This window comes from Ovis aries, chromosome 2 (genome assembly GCF_016772045.2).
Source record: "Ovis aries strain OAR_USU_Benz2616 breed Rambouillet chromosome 2, ARS-UI_Ramb_v3.0, whole genome shotgun sequence".
Lineage (NCBI taxonomy): Eukaryota > Metazoa > Chordata > Mammalia > Artiodactyla > Bovidae > Ovis > Ovis aries.
Genome location: NC_056055.1, coordinates 184,545,927 through 184,568,635, shown reverse-complemented (window position 1 = coordinate 184,568,635; position 22,709 = coordinate 184,545,927). Strand labels below are relative to the sequence as shown.

The following is a 22,709-nucleotide window of genomic DNA, read 5'->3' as shown; positions in this document are numbered from 1 at the left end:
ATTTCTGGCCTCATGGACTGCAAGAGGAATATGGCACAATTCTTGCCCTCAAGTGGCCCACAGTTGTGTTCAAGCTTTATTTTTAAATCTTAACATTAAATCTGGGGGGCACACATTCCTGTAATTCTATGTATGTGCTGTGCTAAGTCACTTCAGTCATGTCTGATTCTTTGTGACCCCATGGATTGTAGCCTGCCAGGCCCCTCTGCCCATGGGATTCTCTAGGCAAGAATACTGGAGTGGGTTGCCATGCCCTCCTCCAGGGGATCTTCCCGACCCAGGGATCAAACCAGAACTGCTCTATTTATTTATAAATTAAGTATATTTTAGTATGATTTGTACACTCTAATGTTATACACAGAATAAATAATATATAAACACACATAAATGTAAAGAGATAAGGCTAAAAATTTAAACACAAACAGAAGCTCTAGGTTTTCTTCCCACTCCCAGGGATGATCCCTGACAACCCCTGGGGAAGTTTGCACCCTCCAGATACTGGGGTCCCCACAGAGTGACAGGCACAAGATGCAGCTGAACATGGTCCCCTGGGAAAGGACCCTGCCAACAGACAGGGCAGCTGGGCAGCTTCCTGCAGGAGGTGGGCCTAGCTGAGCCTTGAAAGATGTGCAAGTGAGCTCAGAAAAGCCTTCTAGAAAGATGAGCCTGTGTGAGAAAAGGCCCAGGAGCTGAAGAGCAGGGATCCACAGATAGCTCGTGGCCCTGGGGCAAAGGGTGTATGTACCCACAGTCAGTACCTAGGAGCTGGCAAGTCATAAATGAAAATGCAAATTCTCACCCAGAACTTAAAACACACACACACACACACACTAAAAAAGCATAGAGATGAAGAGCATGGCTCTCAGAGGCTGAAGCTCTAGGTTTCATCCTGACAGTTTCCTCACCAGTAGACACTGGACGAGTTCCTTCAGTTTCCTCATCTGTGCGATGGTGGAGGACCGCCTGGCTTCCCTCAGTGGGCACGGGGGAGTTGAGCCCGGTGCACACCTGGGACTTTGCCTGTGGTTAGGGACCTAGGGGGCTTCTCTAGGCCCTTGTCTGTTGGCGTCCCCATGCCTTGCCCCAGTCAACTTTGGGAAGGTAGAGATCACCATGCTTGTTCCATGGCCCGACTTCTAAAACCCAGCCTTGTGCCTGACACATTGCAGATGTTCCATGCATATTTGTGACTAGAGATACATGTCACAGGAGCTTCCAGCTTCCAAACCTACTCTATTTGTCCTTTGGGGGCAGAAATCCTTCCAAAATGCAGTGCCTGTTTCAAGAGAAGGCAAGCACATCCTCACCCAGAACCCAGAGATCAACCTGAGCTGCAAGAAGGGATGTTCCTGAGTCTCATCTTGCCTTTTTAGAACTGTGTTATAGGCTTATCTCCTCCCTCACTGGCAGGACATTTATCACAGCTGTCAGCCTGCTTGCCTCTTAATTAAGGCCCTCCCAGATCCTGTTAATTGGCTGTGGACAAGAACTACAGACAACACACGATCAAGAAAGTGAAAGGACAACCCACAGAATGAGAGAGCAGTTTTGGAAGCCATATAGCGGATGAGGGACTTGTTTCTAAATATATAAAGAACTCGTACAACTCAATATTAAAAAGACAACCTATATAAAATTGCGCAAAGGATTTGAGTAGACATTTCTCCAAAGAGGATTTACTGGTTTTCAAGAAACATACAAAAAGATGCCCAACATGATCAGCCCCCAAGGAAAAGCAAATTATCAAGAAAACCATGAGGTATCACTTTATATCTACTAGGATGGCTTAACCAAAAAAAAAAAGAAAAAAAGAGAGAGAGAGACAAAGATAAAAATTGTTGGTGGGGATATAGAGAAATCAAAACCCACATCCACTGCTATTGGGAAAGTAAAATGGTACAGCCCCTGGAGAAAAGAGTCTGGAAGTTCCTCAGAAATTTAAACATAGAGTTTCTATGTATTCCAGCGATCCCACTTCTAGGAACACAGATACCCTAGAAAAATGAAAGCATATATACACACAAAAATGTGTGCACCAGTGTTCCCAGCAGCACATTCACAATAACCCCAGAGGAAACAACCCAATGACCGCTACTCATGAATGCGTAAACAAAACGTGGTTCATGCACACAGTGGAATGACATTCATAATGAAAAGGAATGAAGCACTAATACACACGACAACACTGTGAACTTGGAGAATATTATGTTAAATGAAAGGAACCAGTCTCAAAAGGCCACATGTTGTATGATTCCATTTATACGAAATGTCTAGAAACAGGCAAGTCTACAGAGACAGAAAGTAGATGAGAGGCTGCCAGGAACTAAGGATGGGGGCGGGGGGTGAGGGGTTGGGCAAAATCAAGAGTGACTGCTCACTGGTACAGGGTTTCTTTCTGGAGTGACGAAAATGTTCTAAAATTGATTGTGGTGATGGGTGTACAGCTCTGTGCATATACTAAAAAACCACTGGGTGGCTTACTTTAAATGGATGAATTATATAGTACGCGAATTATAGCTCAATAAAGTTGTGACACTACACAGCCTGTTACTATGTATAAACTAAGAACATGCTTTGGTGAGAGTTTAAGGACTCCTCCCGACTGAAGCGACTTAGCAGCAGCAGCAGCAGCAGCAGCAGCAGCAGCATGAGTTAATACATGGATTTTGTGACATCAGTGTTGATGATTCTGCAATCTTCCCAAGTTATCTTCTGCTGCTGCTGCTGCTGCTGCTAAGTCGCTTCAGTCGTGTCCGACTCTTAGCGACCCCATGGACTGTAGCCTACCAGGCTCCTCCATCCAAAATTTGAGGTTTCTAAAGCCCCAAGACATCTAGAAAAGTGAGGCTTATGTAGTCAACACTATTAATTACTGCTGTAAGGGAGATGGTTGCTGTTGTTTAGTTGCTCAGTTGTGTATGACTCTTTGCGTCCCCACGGGCTGTAGCCCACCAGGCTCCTCTGTCCATGGAATTTTCTAGGCAAGAATACTGAACTGAGTTGCCATTTCCTTCTCCAGGGGATCTTCCTCACCCAGGGATAGAACCCATGTCTCCTGCATTGCAGGCGGATTCTTTACCACTCAGCCACCTTGGAAGCCCCAAAGGCAGATGATACCATGGGCTAAACAGTCCTCTTGGCTTCTGAATAGGCCTTGCAGCTTTTGCCCACACAGCTACTTCTCTGCATTCCACCCCATGTCAGCAGACAGCTGTTCCAGAGCCACAGTGGATGGCCTGCAAGGAAGGGCGCTGAGGCCTGAGGCTCACCTATCAGCTCCTGGGATGGGTCAGCGAATAGGGCACGTGTGTTCCAGTGGGAGGGGACAGGCAGGCGTCATCTGCTCCTCACCAAGTGGCTGTGGGTTTATATAAAGACCTACAGCTGGAAACTAGCACACAGTTGCCAATCTGCCTGCATTAGGTCCAATACATTCATCTTTCCCCACCAAACTCATCCTTTCCTTAATTAGGCAGAGGATCGGCACCTGAGAGCCATCAGTGGTCATTGGGAGGTTGCCTAGCAGAGTGTGGTCTCGTAAAACATCTGGATTTACTCAGGATCAGTCACCTTAGGAAAATGCAAAGTGGGCCAGCAAGAACACAGGCAATTATGGGGTCATATTTCAGCTGCACCACTTACAAGCTGGGTGGCTTTGGCAAGTCACTTTACCTCCCTGAGCCTCGGTTTCTTCATCTGTACAATGGAGTGATGTCACTTACTTTAATGAAACATAGTAAGGATTATGAGTGAGTGACTGAGTGCAGTCGCTCAGTCGTGTCTGATTCTTTGCAACCCCATGGACTGTAACCTACCAGGCTCCTCCCTCCATGGGATTCTCCAGGCAAGAGTACTGGAGTGGGTTGCCATTTCCTTCTCCAGGGGATCTTCCCAATCCAGGGATCGAACCCGGGTCTCCTGCATTCCAGGCAGACGCTTTAACCTCTGAGCCAGTTTGGCCCCAGTAAGGATTATAGGAGGTAGCAAAGTGCCACGATCTGAGCTTGTTAAAACTCATATGATTTCATGTTGTTCCTCTCTGCCTAGGATTTTTAAAAACCTTTGATCTGTGTAAAGCAGAAATAAATGCACCTAAATCAATAAATGGTGTTCTCTGCTGAATGGAAAATTTTACTCCAAAGTTTTCTAAAAATATGCTCTGAGATAATGGTCTGGATATCTGCACACACTTCTAAGACAATTGGAGGAAGTCATGCTGCTCTTTGGGGCTCAGGAAGAGGTAACAGGGGGTGGTCGAACAGGGAGGGGTACAGTGGAGAGAGGCTGGTGGTCAGGGGAAGGGCACCAAGGGTGGTCTGGGACCAGGCTTTGCTAGTCTCAGCACCAGGTTCCCTCCCAGGGATGGAGCTCAAGTCACTGGTGTTGACAGGCCACCAGCAACCCTTACCAGCTACCCCAGCTCCTAGATCAAACCCCACCAGCAGCCACTCTGCCTTCATGGTCTTTGAGAACAGCCCCGTTGCACTGGCAGGATCTCTCTTTCCTGCTTTTGTCCTCCCCAGACTCCAAGGGCAAGAACAGTCAAATTCACTTCTGCAATCCCAGTACTTAGCCCAGTGCCTAGCATGTATTAGGTCAATCCTGAGCTACACTTGAGTCATCTGCAGGGCTTCGTAAAACATACTGCTAGGTGGGACTTCCCTGGTGGTGAAGAGTCTGCCTGCCAAGGCAGGGAACATGGGTTTCAACCCCTGATCCAGGAAGATCCCACATGCCGTGGAGCAAATAAGCCCATATTCTACTACAACTGCTGAGCCCACGTGCTGCAATTACTGAAGCCTGAGCCCTAGAGCCCGCGCTCCTCAGTGAGAAGCCACCGCAATGATAAGCCTGTGCACCACAACTACGGGAAAGCCAGCGAAACAACGAAGACCTAGCATGGTCAAAGATAAATACATAAATAAAACTAAATGTATTGAAAAAACAACCGTACTGCTGGGCAGCACTTCGCTGGTGGTCCGGTGGTTAAGAATCAGTCTTTCAAAGCAGAGGATGCGAGTTCAATCCCTGGTCAGGGGAACTAAGATCCCACATGCCTCAGAGGAACTAAGGCTAGCAACTGCAACCACTGAGCCTGCACACCATGACTAGAGAGCCCGTGCTCTGCAACAAATGATCCCAAGTGCCGCGCAGCCGAAAACGAAAGCAAAGACAAAAACCTACTGCTGGGCTGCATCCTCAGGACTTTTGATGCTACTGGTCCTAGGACCACAGGCTAAAAACACTGCCGCAGATGCTCACAAAAGGTCTGTGTGAGGGGCGAGTGAATTGATGAATCACTCGCATGTAAGAACCACTCCAGCTCTGTCTTCTTCCTTGAATTCTTCTAGTCAGGCCTAGCCTTTAGGCCACTCCTTCATAAAGCCTCCCTGACCCCTGGGACCCCTGGTATCAGTAACTCTTCTTATATTCCTCTCAGTCTTGAGGGCCAGGTGCACCCCACCCCTGCACACACTTTGGCCTCCCAAAGCTGGCTCTTTCTGGTAAAGAGAAGGCAGTCAAGGCTATGGTGGCATTGCCCACTCGGTCAATGAGGCAAACTCTCCAGGCAACCTGTTCCCATGGCCCCCTCCCCGTCCTGTGTGCAGGTCATCAGGTCTACTGCAGGGGGTCACCTCTCCCACTGAGGGAGAAGAGAGTAGTGAAACCAGGAGACCACACAGAGCCTGTGGACCCAGGGGCCCCCAACACATCCACTGGGGTGATCTCCCCAGAAGACTTAGTTTCCTGAAGGACCAAGAATTCAGATGGCCTGAAGTCATATCCATATCCATGTATTCTCACTGCCAGGCCCGGAGGAAATGCTCACTTGCTCAGTTCATCACTACCCACCATCAGCACAGAGGCAGGAGGGTGGTCAGTGCTGCTTGCAAGGGGGAGGGAGGAAGTCCCGGTGGTCAGCACCAAGGCCAGTGGCGTGAAACAGGGACGATGCTAGCAAGGGGCCCTGTGCTCACAACCCCAGGGGCACCATTTACATTGTGATCCATGTGAACAGTGCCCTCTGGAGTTGTGCAGTGCACATCCTGTGTGGTTTTACGTAAAGGTTGGTCCTGCCAACCCTGGTCTGAATATCCACCGCATACCTAGCAGGTGTTCTGGCTGCTGCTGCTGCTAAGTCGCTTCAGTTGTGTCCGACTCTGTGCGACCCCATGGACAGCAGCCCACCAGGCTCCCCCTGTCCATGGGATTCTCTAGGCAAGAATACTGGAGGGGGTTGCCATTTCCTTCTCCAGGTGTTCTGGCAGGTGTCCGCTTGAGGCTCTTAGGGGAAAGGTTGGCTACACCCTGCGGCCAGGAGAAAAGTGCTTGAATGAGGGCATGCCCAGCACTGTGGGAGCCAGGGAGGAACGCTTGCCTCTGCCCAGTAAGGTCAGGGTGTTGGCATGTGGAGGCAGCCAGCTCCCTATGGACTGGTTAAGCCAGCCAGGTTGGAGGCTGTCAGGCAGCGGCAACTGAATCTGCCGCCTCAGCGATGGGGCTTGGATGGCTTCTCGCTTTCCAGGGACACTTGGTGCTGCAACTCGTGGGGCCAGATGGGTCTTGTGGCTGGTTGCTGCCTCCACCCTTTCCCCTTGCCATGATGCGCATTTGCACATCCAGAAATGGGCCCACCTGGCCCTGGGGGCTCCCCTGCCCCTGGGGAGGATAAAGGAACGGAAAGGGCAGGTCCCCAGACTTTCGCCAAGCAGCTCAGCCTGCCTCACATGGCCAGATTCTTGGGTTTGGGGTGCAAGTTTCCTGGCTTTGCCCAGCTGATGGGCCACATTCTCCAGGAAGCCTCTGGAGTGCCTGACCCTGACCCTCGGGGGCCTCTTCCTCTGAACTCTTAGGGACAGTGGGACTCAGCCTCCACTCTCCAACTGCTCTGTGTGGGGATGGTTGTCACGCCACTCCATCCCAACCACCTGCCACAGGCCAGCTCCACACAGAACTCTGACTTTTGTTAGAAGTCTCTGAGAGCTCAAATAACTGGTCCGAGCGGTCCTGGGAGCACCTTCTGGCTTCCTCCTGGGCCCTGAAGGACAGGGGTGCCTTGTGCTCCGTGCCTCAGTCTGCACTCCTGTCACATTGCCATTGACCACACATACCGGCTTGCTCGTTCATCACCCCGCCAGACTAGGGCCCACTTTGGACTCCTGTCTGTGTCTCTAGATCTGGTCTGGGGCCTAGCACCATGTAGGTGCTCAATCAGTGTTTGCCGTTTGGATGACTTAACTGCTAGATTCTGTGCCCGAGGGCAGAGTGTGCTTGGGAATGAGCCCTGGCTGTTCATCCCAGCACCTAGCTGGGGTCCTCCTCTACCCAGAGGGGATTAAATCACATGAAGAGTTTTGAAGTCCTACTGTAGCTTGCTTACACCGTTAGAACTGGCCAGAGATTTCACTGTTTGATGAACTTAGTAACATAGAAGACCACTGCATAGCTGCACTCACACACTGCAAAGGGACAGAATGATGCAGTTCAACTCGTGCAACTCTGGCCAAAGTAGGAAATCAAACACCACATCTGAGGCACAGCAGGGTGCAGCCTGGTAAGGGCAAACCCAGGGAAGAAGGCTTCAGGGATGCTGGGCCAATGGCTCCAGGGTCCATGAATCTCAGCCAGGAGGAAGCAACCTTTCAGAGTGATCTGTCCTCTCCATCAGGGAACAGTACCTGGGACAGGTGAGGCACAGCTGTGGCTTCTGGCAGATGAATTCCTTGAAAGTGAAAGTGAAGTCGCTCAGTTGTGTCCGACTCTTTGCGACCCCATGGACTGTAGCCCACCAGGCTCCTCCGTCCATGGGATTCTCCAGGCAAGAATATTGGAGTGGGTTGCCATTTCCTTCTCCAGGGGATCTTCCCGACCCAGGGATCAAACCCAGGTCTCCTGCAATGCAGGCAGACACTTTAACCTCTGAGCCACCAGGGAAGCCCTTAGATGAATTCCTTGGCTTTTCTCAATCAAGACCTACCTGGCCAATGGTCTTGACTCGGACATCCTTCCTTATGCTTTTTCCTGATCAAGTCATAGACTGAATCTCTGTGCCTGAAAAGTCTTTTCCTTTCAAATGACAAAATTCAAGGTCCAGCAGAAAGGCCATTCCTCTGTGAAGCCCTCACCCTACCTCCTCTTCGAGGCAGGATTAACCTCCCTCCCCTGGTCCCCTTGGCTCCCTGTAGCATGCTAACAGGATGGAACCAGCATATAATGGTAGGAACTTTCTTTGAGAGGCCCAAGGGGTGGATGGTGGTGGAGTTCCCAGCCTCCTTAAATCTCCATCACCCTTCCCCATGTGCTAATGTTAATGTTAAAATGAATACACTTTGATATGAATAATTCACATTTCCCAGTCTGGTAAAGTGAATACAGCTCCTACAAAATCTTTCCCATTTTATAAATCTGAAAGAGACAATCTAAGTACCAAGCCGGCTACTTGTTATGCAAATAGATACAGTTTTCAGGGAAGTCCCCTAGTTCCTCCTTCCTTCCACATGACTGCCCCTAAAGCCACGTCATGTAGAAATCCTGGTCTTCCCAGGGCTATGAGGTCTGCCAGCCCTTCCCTACTGAGATGCAGCTGGGAAGTCACAGCCCAGTACCCAGCAAGTGTCTGGCACATGCCACGTCAGCAACAATCAGGAGTCAAAGAAGAGACGATGAGGTGGGGTCTGACTCACACAGTGGAGAGACTTTAACTGTGGACTTGTACACTCAGGGTATCACTGCTTCCATTCCACAGATGAGAAAACCGAGGTCAAGTCAGGGCTTCCTGAAGGCACCTGGATGGCTCTTGCCCTAGCCCCATCCAGTCCTGCTCATGCACATGGATATGAGTAACAGCCAGTCATCTGGTCTACATGGGGCTCTGAGGTGGTCTTGGCTTCCTCTCCACTCTCCCTCTGCCCAGCTGAGCTGCCCAAACTCATACTTTCCAATCTCTCATTCTCAAATAGTTTCTGCAAATCCAGGGCTGCCCTCTGTCCTAGATTCTAAACCACAGCAGCACTGGCCCTCCCTCCCTGATCTCAGGTTGAGGGGCCCAGGGGGCAAGAAGGAGGTGCTACCTGTGTCCAGTTGCTCCCCCACAAACCCCCACAGCTCACCTGACAGCAGACAGCATAGAAGATGCCATCTCAAGCACAGGTTTAAAAGCTGGGTCACAGACGCACACATCTAATTGGTGCACTTCTATTTTTTTTCTGCGGGCATTTTCCCTTTCTGATGGACTCTAACAAACATTTTACTGTTATATTTCTTGTAATACTGCCTGGAATCATTATTTAGACATCATTAAAAAATCATTATATTTTTAAAAGGAAGGCTGAGAAGTTCCTACGGAAGAGAATAACAGAAAGCAGGGGTGCGTGCACACGCATACACACACAACGCTGTACACACACAAAGACACACATATGCAAGTTTGGTTGGACAGAAAAGAGGTTTATCACCACACCGCCTGCAAAACAGAAGTGAATGAAAAATTTATAGGGCTTTTTACAAACATTTAGATTGTTGAAACATTCTAAAAAAATCCAGTTTGACTATTTACAGCAGCAGTTCTCTGATAAACCAACCCAGAAGTGGTTACTAATAAGTAAAATTTACAATTCCCAAATGGACCTGCCTTCCACAGAAATATATCATAAACATTAACTTTTTTTTTTTTAAACACACCAGAACCCACAAAGCCAGTGCTCACATTAACTGAAGGCACTGTGTGTGATAAATCCTTGAACCCTTTACTTTGAAAAGGTTTCTGACTTAATGTGCTGATGATAAGATTTCCTATTTTGGCAAGAACATCACCAGATGGTGCTCTTTGGTGCCAGTTCTAAAACAGGGGCTCCCCGAGATGCTGGGGTACACTCAAGCAGACCAGGATTGGAGGGGCTGGAGAGAGGGCCCCACATGCTGCCCAGGCCATGTGGCTCTGCACCCTATAACCAGACTCACCCACAACAAGCCGATGCGAGGGTCTGACGCACGCGTCCCTTGACAGCCCCACTGTGATCTGGCCACCCGTTCTCCCTGGGGTCTCCCCCTGACCTGTAAGCTGCCTGACTTTGGCTTGGAACACAGAACTCAGGCGGATGCTCAGAAGGCGTGGGACTGCCAGGGGCTTGGACAGCCGGGCTGCCACCGCCTCAGCCTGCACTCTGGTTCCCGGCTGCAGGGAGTGAACAGGGTAGTGACTGATGCTTGGTTTCAGAGTGCACTGCAAGCGAGTGGCTCTGGCCTGATACTTCCTGTTAAGGGAGGAAACCTCACTGGTAATAATTAGTGGCTCAGACTCAAGTCTCTTTGCTACAGGAACTGAGGCAGGACAGCCAGCAGAACCCAGGATACATAAAATGAATAAATGTCATCCAATGCAGGGCAGACTGCCTCACCACAGGAGTGTGTGTGTGTGTGTGAGAGAGAGAGATGCCTTTACTTCTCAGATACAAAGCCAAACATAATGGCTGCAGAAAATGGCAATTTACCAATTGCTGCAGGGGGTAATTTATTGCAATCACTGTGGTTGTCATTGGCTTAGTGATAATTCTCTCTACATTCGGTGCTAGCAAGGCTTCACAGTCATCTTTACTAGCTAGTTGGTGCCTCTCTCCGGTAGGGAGACAGACAGAGAGACAGACAGAAGGACGAACAGAAAGACAGTACTGTCCAGAGGACATAGCCTGGACAGGGAAGGCCTGCCTGCGCAGTGACCCTGGAGGCCAGGCTGCACCAGCAGCACAGGGGAGGCCAGAGGTGTGGAAGCTTTTGTTTCATTGAAGTAAACTATGCCAAGTCCAGTCTTATGACAAGTACTTTTGATTGTTTTCAACTTGTTGGAAAACTGGTGATTTGGGGAAACTAGCTCTGAGGAACCATGGGCATCTGGGCCTTTGATGACCAGAATACACACCCTGTTCTCCAGACAGGTTTACTCATTACCAGCAACAGGTCAGGGCCTGAATGGTTCTCTGCTAAGGCTCCTCTGTCTCACCCTGTGGGCAGGGAGGGGCATTGTGGAATGTCTCCAGAGTCCAGCCTAGACCAGCAATGCACAGACTGACGTTCCCCTGCTCAACTCATCTGCCACCCCTCCTTCCAGTCCCCGCTCCCCTCTTCTCCCAGCGCCGTCACCTCCACCTGAAGTCTTGTCTTCCTCCTGTCCATTGACACTCCTCTTCCCTGAAGATCTAACCTGAGCCCTTGGGCATGCAAGGCACCTCCAGGAACCCCCCCACAGCCCCCCACTCATCTCCCTCATTCTGAATACAGAAGCAGCTGTCCTCATGCGGGATCTAGTTAGACAGATCTAGGTGTGAATTCAGGTTTGACCGTGTACCAGCTATGTGACCTTGGGTAGGCTACTTTCCTTCTCTGTTCTGATGGTTAAGTAAGACAGTAAGCATGAAAGCTCCCAGACCTACATCTTACAACTGCTAGTTCGTACCCATGGCCTGTGTTCCGCTGTAGGCCACCGGCCACATGCAGCCTTGGACTCTTTCCCTTCTGCTGCCTAGGAGCATTTTGTATCCTCATTTGGCTTCCCAGTTGACTGTAAGTTCCCTGAGGGCTCTCCACTCCTGTGTACCTACACAGCCCCTTGGAGAAGCTGCCCTGCCAGAAACCACACTTCCTTCTGAAAGCAAACCCTCCAGGCAAGAGCAGCACCCCCATGGTTCCAGCGGTGATGCCCTGCCCCCTGGGGTTCTCCCCAAGCCCCTAGTTGTGTCCTGAGCTCCCCCAATCTTGTGATTCCCCTTCCCTTCACGTGTCACACAGAGCCATGCCAGATCAGAATGTTCTAGAAGAGCTGTAGCAAAACTTTGTTGTTGATTAGTCACTCTGTCATGACTGACTCTGTGACTCTGTGGACTGTAGCCCACTAGGTTCCTCTGTCTATGAGATTTCCCAGGCAAGAATACTGGAGCAGGTTATCATTTCCTTCTCCAGGGGATCTTTCTGACCCAGGGGTGAAACCCCCGTCTCCTGCATTACAGGCAGATTCTTTACCATTTGAGCCACAAGGGAAATCCACAGCAAAATTAAGAGAGGACAAAGGCCGCCAAGACAGAACTCACAGAGCAGTCAGATCTCTAGCCTCCAGCCTTCTAATCTAGGAACACCAGGAGGGCAGGGCTTTCCCAGATCGAACCCCCTGAACTCTCATCACAACCCTTGGCCACCTGGCTCAGCACGTCTTGTTTCTTCCCTAAAAATTCCAGGCGCCACCTGATTTCCCGCCAGTGTGGAGCCATCTCTATAGACAGCCACAAAGGGCCTGCTCGACCTCCAGGAGAGGCTCGGCCCCACATCAGGTCATGGCTCATTTGCCAGACCCCCACCCCACCGTGTCTATGCAATACTGACCCATGTGCACGTCTGGCTGGGCACCTGGGCTTGGCACAGACCTGTTTGATTCAAAAGGCCCATTGGGGTGACTCCACAGGCACAGTATTTGGCCAGCCTGTCTTTCACAAAATCTACCTGGAGGGCCCATCTCACAGGGACACCTAAAGCCCCTTAACATCCTTAGCTGTCAGCACTGGATGATTCACCTTCAGAGAGACCTTCATCCCAACAGCAGGGCATGCTGTCACCTCCCCAAGCCCACCAGGCAAGTCACAGGCCTCCCCTTTCCACAGCCTGACAGCCACCAGAAGCATTGGCTGCTACAGTCCTGGGTCTTCCCATCACAGACGGCACACAGGCTCTGGGAAACATGCCGTCTGCACTTGAACCAAGACAGCCTACTCCCCAGGGAAGACAGGAGGCCCATTCACCCTTCCATAAACTCCTTTACATTTACCTGGACTGATTTGATAGTCTTGAGACTGCATTTTTCACAGTTTAATCTAATTGGATAGCTCTAAAAGGCTTAAAAATGTGCTGTGTGCTTCGACCCCACCTGGATCTCATTAAGCCGAAGCTGGAGTAAGAAGTTACTGCCTGATTGCAGACCAATTAGGGCTCACCTGTTGCCCGTTTGCCAGATGACAATGGTGACTGATAAGGACAGACTGATTGGAAAGAGTCGAGCATCAGGTAATTCTCCAGTGACAGCGTTCCATACCTGAGGACGGGGGAAATCTTTTGCTCTGGGTTGAAGAGACAATGCAGGGGTTTATGATTCTGCATAAATTTGTAGCCACTGATCCCGCCAGGGCCGTGGTCAATACCTCCAGCTCAGGGAGGAGCCATCTCTGGTTTTGAATCCTGGCTCCCTCGCATTAGCTGTGGAACCTGGGCTTCAGTTCTCCCACTCATATTCAGAAATAAGTGGAGGGTGTTGGCTTTCGTGTGATTATAAATGACAGCCTACACTCATCCTGCTAGAAGTAGGACTCAAACCAGTTCCTGAGTGCCTGATACCACGTCAGTAAATGTTGAATGAAGAAACAATTAGGCAAAATTTGGACAAGTAGTTATAGTCAGTGGTTAGGAGAACAAATATGCTGTCAAAAGAATGTAGTCTCATGTGTTCTTGGGAAAGTCACAGGGCTGGGAGAACAGCACTGTCTATTTCATAGGACAGTTGGAAGGTTCAAGTGTGCTCACACCTATAACATGCTCGGCATGTGGGGAGCTGACTATTCACTGATGATGACGATTGCATTTCAGTTATGAAGGGGTGCTCACTGCATGCCAAGGGCATGAAGGGCTGACATGCAGAGGCCTGGGAATGGCAGATCAGGTTGGACAGGTAGGTGGGCCCAGCTCTGGGGCACAGATAGGAGGAAGTGAGCCTTCTGTAGCCAAATGTTTGAAAACCACCTAGTGTGCCTTGTCCCCACCCCTTGCCTTCCCACCTCCAAGTTCTGTAACCCAAACTAAATTGGGGCCTGGGCTCAAGACCAGGTCTGCAACAGAGAAGGGGACCATGGAGGCCACGCCCTAGTGAGCTGAGGGGTTCAGACAAGAGGAGCAATGAGCCTGTAAGGTTCCCAGCTGCTTTTCACTCAAACCCTGGGAGAATGGGAAGGGGTCTGATATTTACTGTACTCCTGAACCTCAGCACTATCACACGGTGCATCCTCCCCCAGCAGGCACTATAGTTCCTGTTTTATAGGAATATAAGGTCCCAAGCCCTTAGCAGTTCTTGTAGATGAAACAGGTTCAGAGAATGGAGGCCGTGCTTTAGGCCACACGGTAAAGGTCTGTGATGAAGGCAGGCACCCTCCTCTGCAGTCAGCCACTCCACTGTTCAGGTTTGCAGCTATGGACTTTAGTCCTTACATTTCCCCTTTTAACTATCTGAAGCCCTGCCCAACAACTCTGATACATCCTGCAAGGGAAGGGCCCAGAGTTAAGGGCCCAGAGTTAAGGACAGAAAACTTGGAGGAGAGAGGAGTTCGTCTGTTTGGCATCTCTAGGCCAAAGAGGGCATACCTATGGTCCCAGTGTGACCAGGCCTGGTCCTGGGGAGCTCAACAAGCCTGAGGCTGTCTGTCCAACCCTCCAATGAACAAATGGCCTGGCCCAAGCTCCCTGCAAACTCTGAGGCCACGGTCACCACATGCCAAATCCAGGCCTTCCTCCCCCAGGCCTGGCTGAGGTCACTTGTCCATCATTCGAGGCCTCTTTCAGGAAAATTTTTCTGTCCCAGTGATAGCCCCTGACCCACGAAGTCCATTCATCCATCAGACATTGCTTAAGTGTTGTAACAGAAAGTCAATTGACTCCATGTTGGATCTATTTCTTTGACTTGCTTTTCATTGCTTTTGTTATAATCATACGTTAGGGCCTGCCTCAGAGAACCCTGTCCCTCTGCCTGACTGTTAATCTAGAGCGCCCTTATTCAGCTCCTAGGGAGATAATCTGACCCTGTCCACCAGCGAATGGCTGTAAGAAAGATGAGAAGAGCATATCCCTTTCCCAAGGCTGGCCATTCCCAGAGATGTTTTGCAAGACTGATGGCCTTTTTTGCTTTACTTCCTCATTGCCTCTATTCTGCATTTTGGCCTTAGTTCCTCACTGCATCTCTCTCTGGTTCTATAAAAGAACCTAGCACCCAGACCCCACAAGATGGTTATTTGGAGATATTAGTCTGCCATCTTCTCGGTCAGCCAGCTTTCCAAATAAAGTCTATTCCTTGCCTCAACACCTTGTCTCACGGTCAACTGGCATCTTGTGTGGAGAGCAGAGTGAACTTGTACTTGGTAACAAAAGCACCTGCTCCAAGCTGGCCCCTCTGGAGGCCACTGGGGATACAGATGACGGTAGAGCGCCCTCCAGGCCCTCCTGACTAGATGCTAGGGGGGTTCACTCTGCAAAATTGGACTCGGCCAGCTGTGGGTAGGACCTTGTTGTTGTTTAGTCACTTAGTCATGCCTGACTCTTTTGCGACCCCACGGACTGTAGCCTGCCAGGCTTCTCTGTCCGTGGGATTTCTCAGGCAAGAATACTGGAGTGGGTTGCCATTTCCTTCTTCAGGGGGTCTTCCCAACCCAGGGATGGAACCCATGTCTCCTGCATTGGCAGGTGGATTCTTCACCACTGAGCCAACAAGGAAGACATAGGTATCTGTATTTTTAAGAAACCATGCAGGTGACCGAGGGTCACGCCAGGTAAGACTCTGTGGTCTCGTGGATTTTCGGGCCCTCGCCTGGGATTCCTCAGGCTGCCACAGCCCTCTGAGAGCATGACCTATCTCTTCCAGTAGCAGCATCCTCTCGGCTCTCAAGTCAGATAAATCTGTGTACAAATCCTACTTTTGCAACTTAGTACTCGTGTATCCTTATAAAATACCCATGCTGTCAGAGGCTCAGTTTCCCCATCTTAAATGAGATAATAATGGTGCCTTTCCATACTGAGGATTAACTGGAATACTGTGAGTAAAGCAAGAATTCTGGTGTAGATAATGCGCAATAAATGTCTGCTATTAATCATATCATCACTGGACTCTGATGGACAGAAATACTTCCCTGTATTTCTATGATCCCTATCTGCAGCCTGTGTCTCAGCGGCGGCCTTGGAAACCTATGAGGCCTCTCCCCCAGAGTCCTCTGCCAGGGCTCCAAGACCTGTCTGCATTTTCCCTGAGGACCCAGCCTCCTGGTCCTCAAAGGACATACTAACTCGTCGTACCCTCCCCTTCATCTAACCCAGAGTGAGCAAAGTTCCAACCACGCCTCTCTGGGCAGCCTGCCCCCAATTTCACGGAAACCGGTAAGTTTGCCAGGCAAGAGCTCTGCGGGCAGAGGACACTGGTCAGCCCAGCCTCTTCCCGGTCAAGGTCGGGAGCCCCCGCCCCTGCCGCCTGCCCCGCCCGGGGCAGGCACAGGGCTGGGAGGCCTGGCGAGAAGATCCCGCCCAGCGCTCCGGCGCTCCCCTGTGACCGCGGGCGGGAGCAGCGGGAAACGCGGGACCGGTGGACTCGGCGGGTCCGCGGGGTGGGGCGCGGGACGCAGCATCCCGGGGAATTAGCTAGGTCCCTTCAGTCCCGACCCCGGCGCTGCGCGCGCCCGGCCCTGCCCACCTCGGGTGGCGCACGAGGTTGGGAAGGAAGGTACACAGGGAGTGGAGGACCCAGGACCTGGGTTCGCTGCCGCCGGGCACACGTGGCTGGGTCCCAGTCGCCCAGGTTTCCTGCATGCGTGGGGCGGCCCAGGCGCAGGAGGCTACGGGGCAGCCTCCGGGGCCGGGGTCCCTGGCAGGGCGCAGCCCCGCGGCGACCTGGGCGAGGGGCCACTCACCTTTCAGGCCCGCCGCTGCTCGGAGCGGCGGCAGCAGAAGGTCCGCGGCGGCGGAGGCGGTAGCCCGGCCCGGAGGCTCCTCCTCTCGCGGTGCCCCGCCCGCCTGTAGGGCCGGACCTGCGGGGGAGGAGGCCGCCCTCCTGCCGGCGGCGGCTGCTTATCCGGCTTGGCCACCTCCCCCGGGACCGCAATCGGGGAGCTGCAGGGTCCTCGATCCCCGCCTGGTCCTGCAGCTCCAGCAGTGGTGGTGGGCGGCAGGGACAAACGACCCTCCCCTCCCCCGGCCTAATGTTCCTAAACTTCTAGAACTACACCTCTATCTCCCTCATTAAAGTGGACAACTCTTAACCCGGACAAGCAGGGCGTCTGGAGTCTGCAGTAACTTCTGGGACCGGCTGGCTCCCTTCATCCGAGGGACACCTCAAATCCACGTCCATTTCATAATGCCAGGTTAAGTGGCAGGCCAAGTTCACACAGGTGGGACGATGCCAAGGCACCAGTTCAACCTGGCTTCCTTCCATCCTGCAAGGGGCGCAGCAGCAGAGGCCCCCTCCTCCACTAGGCTGCATCCAGGCCTCAGTTGCTTCCGGTGCTCCTCTGTCCCTGGTCTACCCTTAGCGCAGACCTCTGACCCTTCTTCAGAGTCCTCACTTCCAGGGCCTGGGAACTGGGGGAGGGCCCTTGGGAGGGCCCTAGTCTCCTCATCTAGACTTCCTAGGCTTGAAACTACCACCCTGCCCAGAGACAGATGGCCTCCAGCTCTGGGCGCTGTCCTCCACTCCCCCATGACGGTGGCCTCCCAGCACAGCTGTGAGTCAGGTATAAGGTGAGGATATCTTTCAGGTACCTTTCTAGAGGTGTGCGCCGTCATCTGAAGCCCTTTCTCACCTGCAGTCTCATCACGTGCTGCTGACCACCGTTCCTCTCCTTCCACAGGTGAGGACACCGGGGCTCTGATCGTTGTGGGGCACCAATGTCACACATCTTCTGGGAGGCTGACTGGGGGTTGCCTGACCCCTGGGACTCTCTCTGGATTAGTCCTCTAGGACATATTCTGCTAGCCCTTGATAAAGAGCTTCAAATTACTCCAGGATCCCAAGCTGTTCTGGGGAGATAAGTCCTAGGGAGGGGCTATCTGAACCCAGAGACCAGAAAGGCAGGCGGCTGGGCCTCAAGAATGGCCCCACAACTAGACCTCAGGGAGCGCAGTGACGGGGAGAGGCAGAGCTCTGGCCAGGTGGTGAGATGAGAGTCCTTTTCTTTGTCCTCTCACTTCACCAGCATCTTGTGCTTCCTCACTTCCATAGGTTTCCTCTTGCATGAAATACCCACCTGCCCCAGCTCTCCACTCTGCCAGACCCTGAGGCCCAGCTTCTCTCCCATCTCCTGTGCCACCCTGCCCCAGGAAAACATCCTCTCTGAGCTCTGGAGCAGTTCTCATAGGTCCTTTGTGCATTCCACACTCAGGAAGCCGCACCATATCACAATGTTCCAAGTGCTGGGGACACAGTTGCCCCATGCCTGGTTCTGGCCCTTGGATGGCAGGTTGCCTCTGCAGTGACTTTGGGGAAACAGGAATGAGCATGTAGCCTTCTTTGGTGCCCCTCACATGGTGCCCTGCACACAGTAGGTGCTCTTTCAAGATCTTCTCTGATGAGGGTCTCTGAGCACCCTTCTTGTTACTCTAGAGGAGCTGGAGCACAAGGAGATGCAGCTTGGGAAATAGAGACGCCGAGAAGCCTTCCAATATTTTCAAAGGATCTGGCTAGCATCCTTCCAAAGAGACCTGGTAGGGCTCTGAGGGGCTCCCCATGAGTTGGAGAGAGGGCAAAGGCTGGAGCAGCAGAGATACACAGAGGAATGTCCTAGTGGATCATGAGCTTGTGCCAGAGAACAATGAGGGGCCTGAAAGGCACAGGGAGGGAGAGAGGTGAACACCCTGCTGAGGCCAAGAACCTTGGTGGAAAGAGCACCATCCACGCTGTTGGCCTTTGATGCTTGGCCTGTCTGTCTCACCTGACGTGAGGCCTAGTGTGGCTGAGAGCTGAATCAGTGTTTCATGGAGCCCAGCTCCCGGAAGCAACGCGCCACCTCCTGAGCTGGGGGGAGGATGGTGCCCTGACACTGGTCGAGCACCTCCTCTGCCAGACTCATGTCCATGGCCAGGCCAAGGGCAGAGTGGCTGGAGCCATCCTTCGGAGACATTTGTCAGACCGTGTTACTCCTTGGCTCAAAACTTGCCCCTGGCTCCCTGGTCTCTGAGAGTCAAACCAAAGTCCTTTCTATGGCGACCAGGCCCAGCAGGACCTTGTCTCCAGCTGTCTTCTCTCTGCTCTCACTCAGCCCTGCCACGCGGGCCTTCTCCCTCCTTCCTTTGGATCCTTGAGAAATAACATCACCTCTGTGAGACTCACCCAATTATCTGCATCCCTCATCTGGGTACTCTGCCCTATTTCTTTTCACTTAGCCTTTTTCTCCTTCTGGTGTGTGTTAGTCACTCAGTCATGTCTGACTCTTTGCGACCCCATGGATTGTAGCCCGCCAGGCTCCTCTGTTCATGGGATTATTCAGGCAAGAATAATCCCATGCCATTTTCTACTCTAGGGGATCTTCCCAGCCCAGGGATTGAACCCATGTCTCCTGCATTGGCAGGCAGATTCTTTACCACTGAGCCACCAGGAAAGCCCTTTTTTCTCCTTCTAACACACTATAAGACACGCCTTCTCTGTTTGCTGTTCATTAATGTTCTGTTCCCACAGAAATGTAAGCTCCTTCAGGGCAGGGAGTTTTATCTGCCTCTTTCACTTCTGTATTCCCAGTGCCTGGATCAGAGCCTGGCACATAGTCGGTGCTCTGTAAACAGTTGTTGAATGAATGCTTGGCCATTCTCAACCTTCTGCACCTCCCAGCATCTCTGGGAAGCTTCGCCCAGTGCTCCCCTGACATCGACATCTGGTCTCCTCCTTTGCTTGCCCTGGAGCTAGCGCTGCAGGCACACAGGAGGTGCTCAGTACATGCGCTGGTGGATATCTGGATATGGAGCCCCTGCATGTCAGTGTCCTGAGAGTTCCCTTTTTCCTACAGACAAGGCTACTCCTTTGGCTTAGAAGATGAAAGTACCTGGGAAGAGAATCTAGGTTTATCTTCTACTTGGCCCAGAGAGGAGAAGGACATAGTTCAGACTCATCTTCTTAGATTGATCCAGCACTTATAAGCTCAGACAGAACACATCCATTTCACAAAATAAATATTCTAATTGACTACTAAATCAAGATGGTCACTTGAAGCCGTGTGCCAGGTATATTCTGACAGCCTGGCTGGGAGCCAGGCCACCTGGACCTAGATGTGCTCAGGCTGGGCTGCAGCCCCAGGAAAGGTGCCCTGCCCTCCACTGCCAGGCCCAGGCAAGGTGAGACTCCCCAAACCAAGCCTCTGGGCACAGGGAACTGCTTCCTTCTGTGAGGGAGGGAGTGGGACTGCACCTTGGGGAAGCAATTTCAAGGGAAAACGGATGGGTTGTGTCTTCTTCTGTGATGACCCTGTGGATAAAGCCTTGTTGAAACCACCCAGAGGTGAGGCCGTGGTCACAGGCATGGGGTGGGCTGTGGGGGACAGCCGCTGGAAGGGGAGGCACGCTGCAGAAGTGTGCTCAGGGCTCAGGGTTTAAGCTTACAGTCTCTTTCATGTTATGGATTATTTCAAGCCAGCATTGTAAGGTGTTATAAGGTGTGACTAACAGGGCCCTCAACCCTCTGTCCCTGCACCCAGGGCTTGGCACTCCGGTGTAAGTCTTGCCCTCCTTCTAGTCCTCTATTGCAACATGAGCTCTCTCCAAAGGAAAAGCTCTCTGAGTTCAGTGGAATGAGACTGTATCCACAAGAGATTTAACTGTGGCAGCTCAAGAGCATGAACAAGGTTCTAGAGGCAGGTGCTTTTAGGGGGAGGGGTGGGCACATCCAAGACTAGGGGAAGGGTGGGCAGGAACAGCCATTTTGCTAAGGGCGCTCGGACACATGGTAGGCGCTTAGTCAGTCTCTGTGTGAGTCGGGAATCATGGCTTGGGACTGGACATCAGTGGTCAGTGGGAACTATGGCAGCACTGCGTTACCTTCAGTTGGGGGAAACCGCAGAGGTGCACGGCTAGAGAAGTCTAGGCTTTTAGCTCCTTGCTCCAAGTATGGTCCACGTGGTACCCTGGGAGTTTTTCAGAACTGCCTACCCCAGATCTAAATCAGAAAGGCATTTTTAAAAGACTTGCTGGAGATTGCATGCATATTAAAGTTTGAGAAATGCGGATCTGCAACACAGATGAGGAAAGGGACGACTCACTGAGCACCCAGGCCCATCTGACCATCAGAAACCTGTATTGGAATGCATTCACCCTAATGGGGTGGTAGTTTAATACCATTCCCCTTGCTTTCTCAAAGGCTCTTGTGAGCCAAATAGCCTGATTTCATCTGCTTCTGAATTTTTAGAAATATGAAGTAAATAACCTGTTTCTCACAGTGCTTAATGCCTATTATATAAAGCGCTAGGAAAAAAATATAAAACTAGTATGCATCTTCCTTTCCAGTTGCTGATCCTATTTCCCTTTTTACCATGGAGACTAGGATACTCAGACCCATATTCATGATTATCTTATCTTTACTAAATATATTTAATGCAAGTCGCTCAGTTGTGTCTGACTCTGCAACCCCATGGACTGTACAGTCCATGGAATTCTCCAGGCAAGAATACTGGAGTGGCTAGCCTATTCCTTCTCCATCAGATCTTCCCAACCCAGGAACTGAAACAGGCTCTCCTGCACTGCAGGTGGACTCTTTACCAGCTGAGCTTCTTTAAATTCTACTTTATTTTGACCCCAGCCCATGATTTCCCAAGTCTTATTTACTATTAACCTTATTGTGAAGCTCTTCTTTATAAGCTGTTCTAAATTGCTTTTGGAAAAAGCCGATTGTTTAAGAAAAATAAATAGGTAACACTTGTGTGTTACAATGGCAAATTCATTTCTCCCTGGGCAAACATTACCCTTCCATTCCCATCCTCTGCTGGATTTTTGAGAAGGTGGAAGGATTGGGAGACAGATGACTCTGCCCGAAGTTACTAAGAAAAGAAAGCTCGACCAGCTAGGTGACACCCATACTATGCTCCTCCCTGCTTTCTCCCTGCGCGTCCGTACCCAGCTCACCTGATTGGGGGTGCAAGGGGCTGTCCTCCATGTCAAGGGACTTACTGCAGCCTGGAGCAGGGGCTCTGCTTGCCAGCTGCCCACTCTTCATGTGCTGCTGCTTCTGCCCTGGGCCTGAGCCTGGTGGCCAGGGCTCACTCAGCTCACTCAGCTCAGTGTGGGCGGAGTGTGGAGTCAGCCCAGACTGCTCAAGCGCAGCAGTGTCAGAGCCTCTCCTGGCCCAGGTGGGGTCACTGACCTCAAGGTTATCTGTACATGCACTGTGGTCAGTAGCTAGATAAGGCTTCCTTCCAGGCCTGGGGATGTTTTCATCCTGCCTAATTCTCTGCTTCCTGGGTATTGACTCCCAAAGGGAGGAGGGTAAGGAAGTGACATTTTTGAAGTTCCACCACCTATTTAACTTGTATGCAGAGTATATCCGTGTGAAATGCCAGACTGGATAAAGCACAAGCTGGAATCAAGATTGCCAGGAGAAATATCAATAATTTCAGATATGAAGATAATATCACCCTTATGGCAGAAAGTGAAGAGGAACTAAAGAGCCTCTTGATGGTGAAAGAAGAGAGTGAAAAAGCTGGCTTAAAACTCAACATTCAAAAAACAAAGATTATGGCATCCGGTCCCATCACTTCATGGCAAATAGATGGGGAAACAATGGAACAGTGACAGACTTCATTTTCTTGGGCTCCAAAATCACTGCAAATGGTGACGGCAGCCATGAAATTGAAAGACATTTGCTCCTTGGAAGAGAAGCTATGACAAATCTAGACAGCATGTTTAAAAGCAGAGACATTACTTTGCAAACAAATGTCTGTATAGTCAAAGCT

At 51.2% G+C, this 22,709-nt stretch overlaps 1 protein-coding gene across 6 annotated transcripts in view; it reads right to left on the bottom strand.

The window, feature by feature from the left end:
* STEAP3 (STEAP3 metalloreductase) overlaps positions 1 to 22,068 on the bottom strand; it is a 51,921-nt gene extending 29,853 nt beyond the window's left edge. The window contains exon 1 of one of the 6 annotated variants that reach the window (XM_042243959.2): positions 17,542 to 22,068. Coding sequence is in view for 1 of the 6 variants with exons in the window: in XM_042243958.2 (XP_042099892.1) it covers positions 21,883 to 21,973 (91 nt within the window). In the remaining 5 variants the exon portion in view is untranslated. Of the gene's footprint in view, positions 1 to 7,679; positions 7,719 to 9,960; positions 10,181 to 16,694; positions 16,766 to 17,541 lie in introns of those variants that run through there. The other 5 variants (XM_042243960.2, XM_042243958.2, XM_012139940.4 and 2 more) reach the window with 5 other exon arrangements.
* Positions 22,069 to 22,709: the final 641 nt, after the last annotated feature.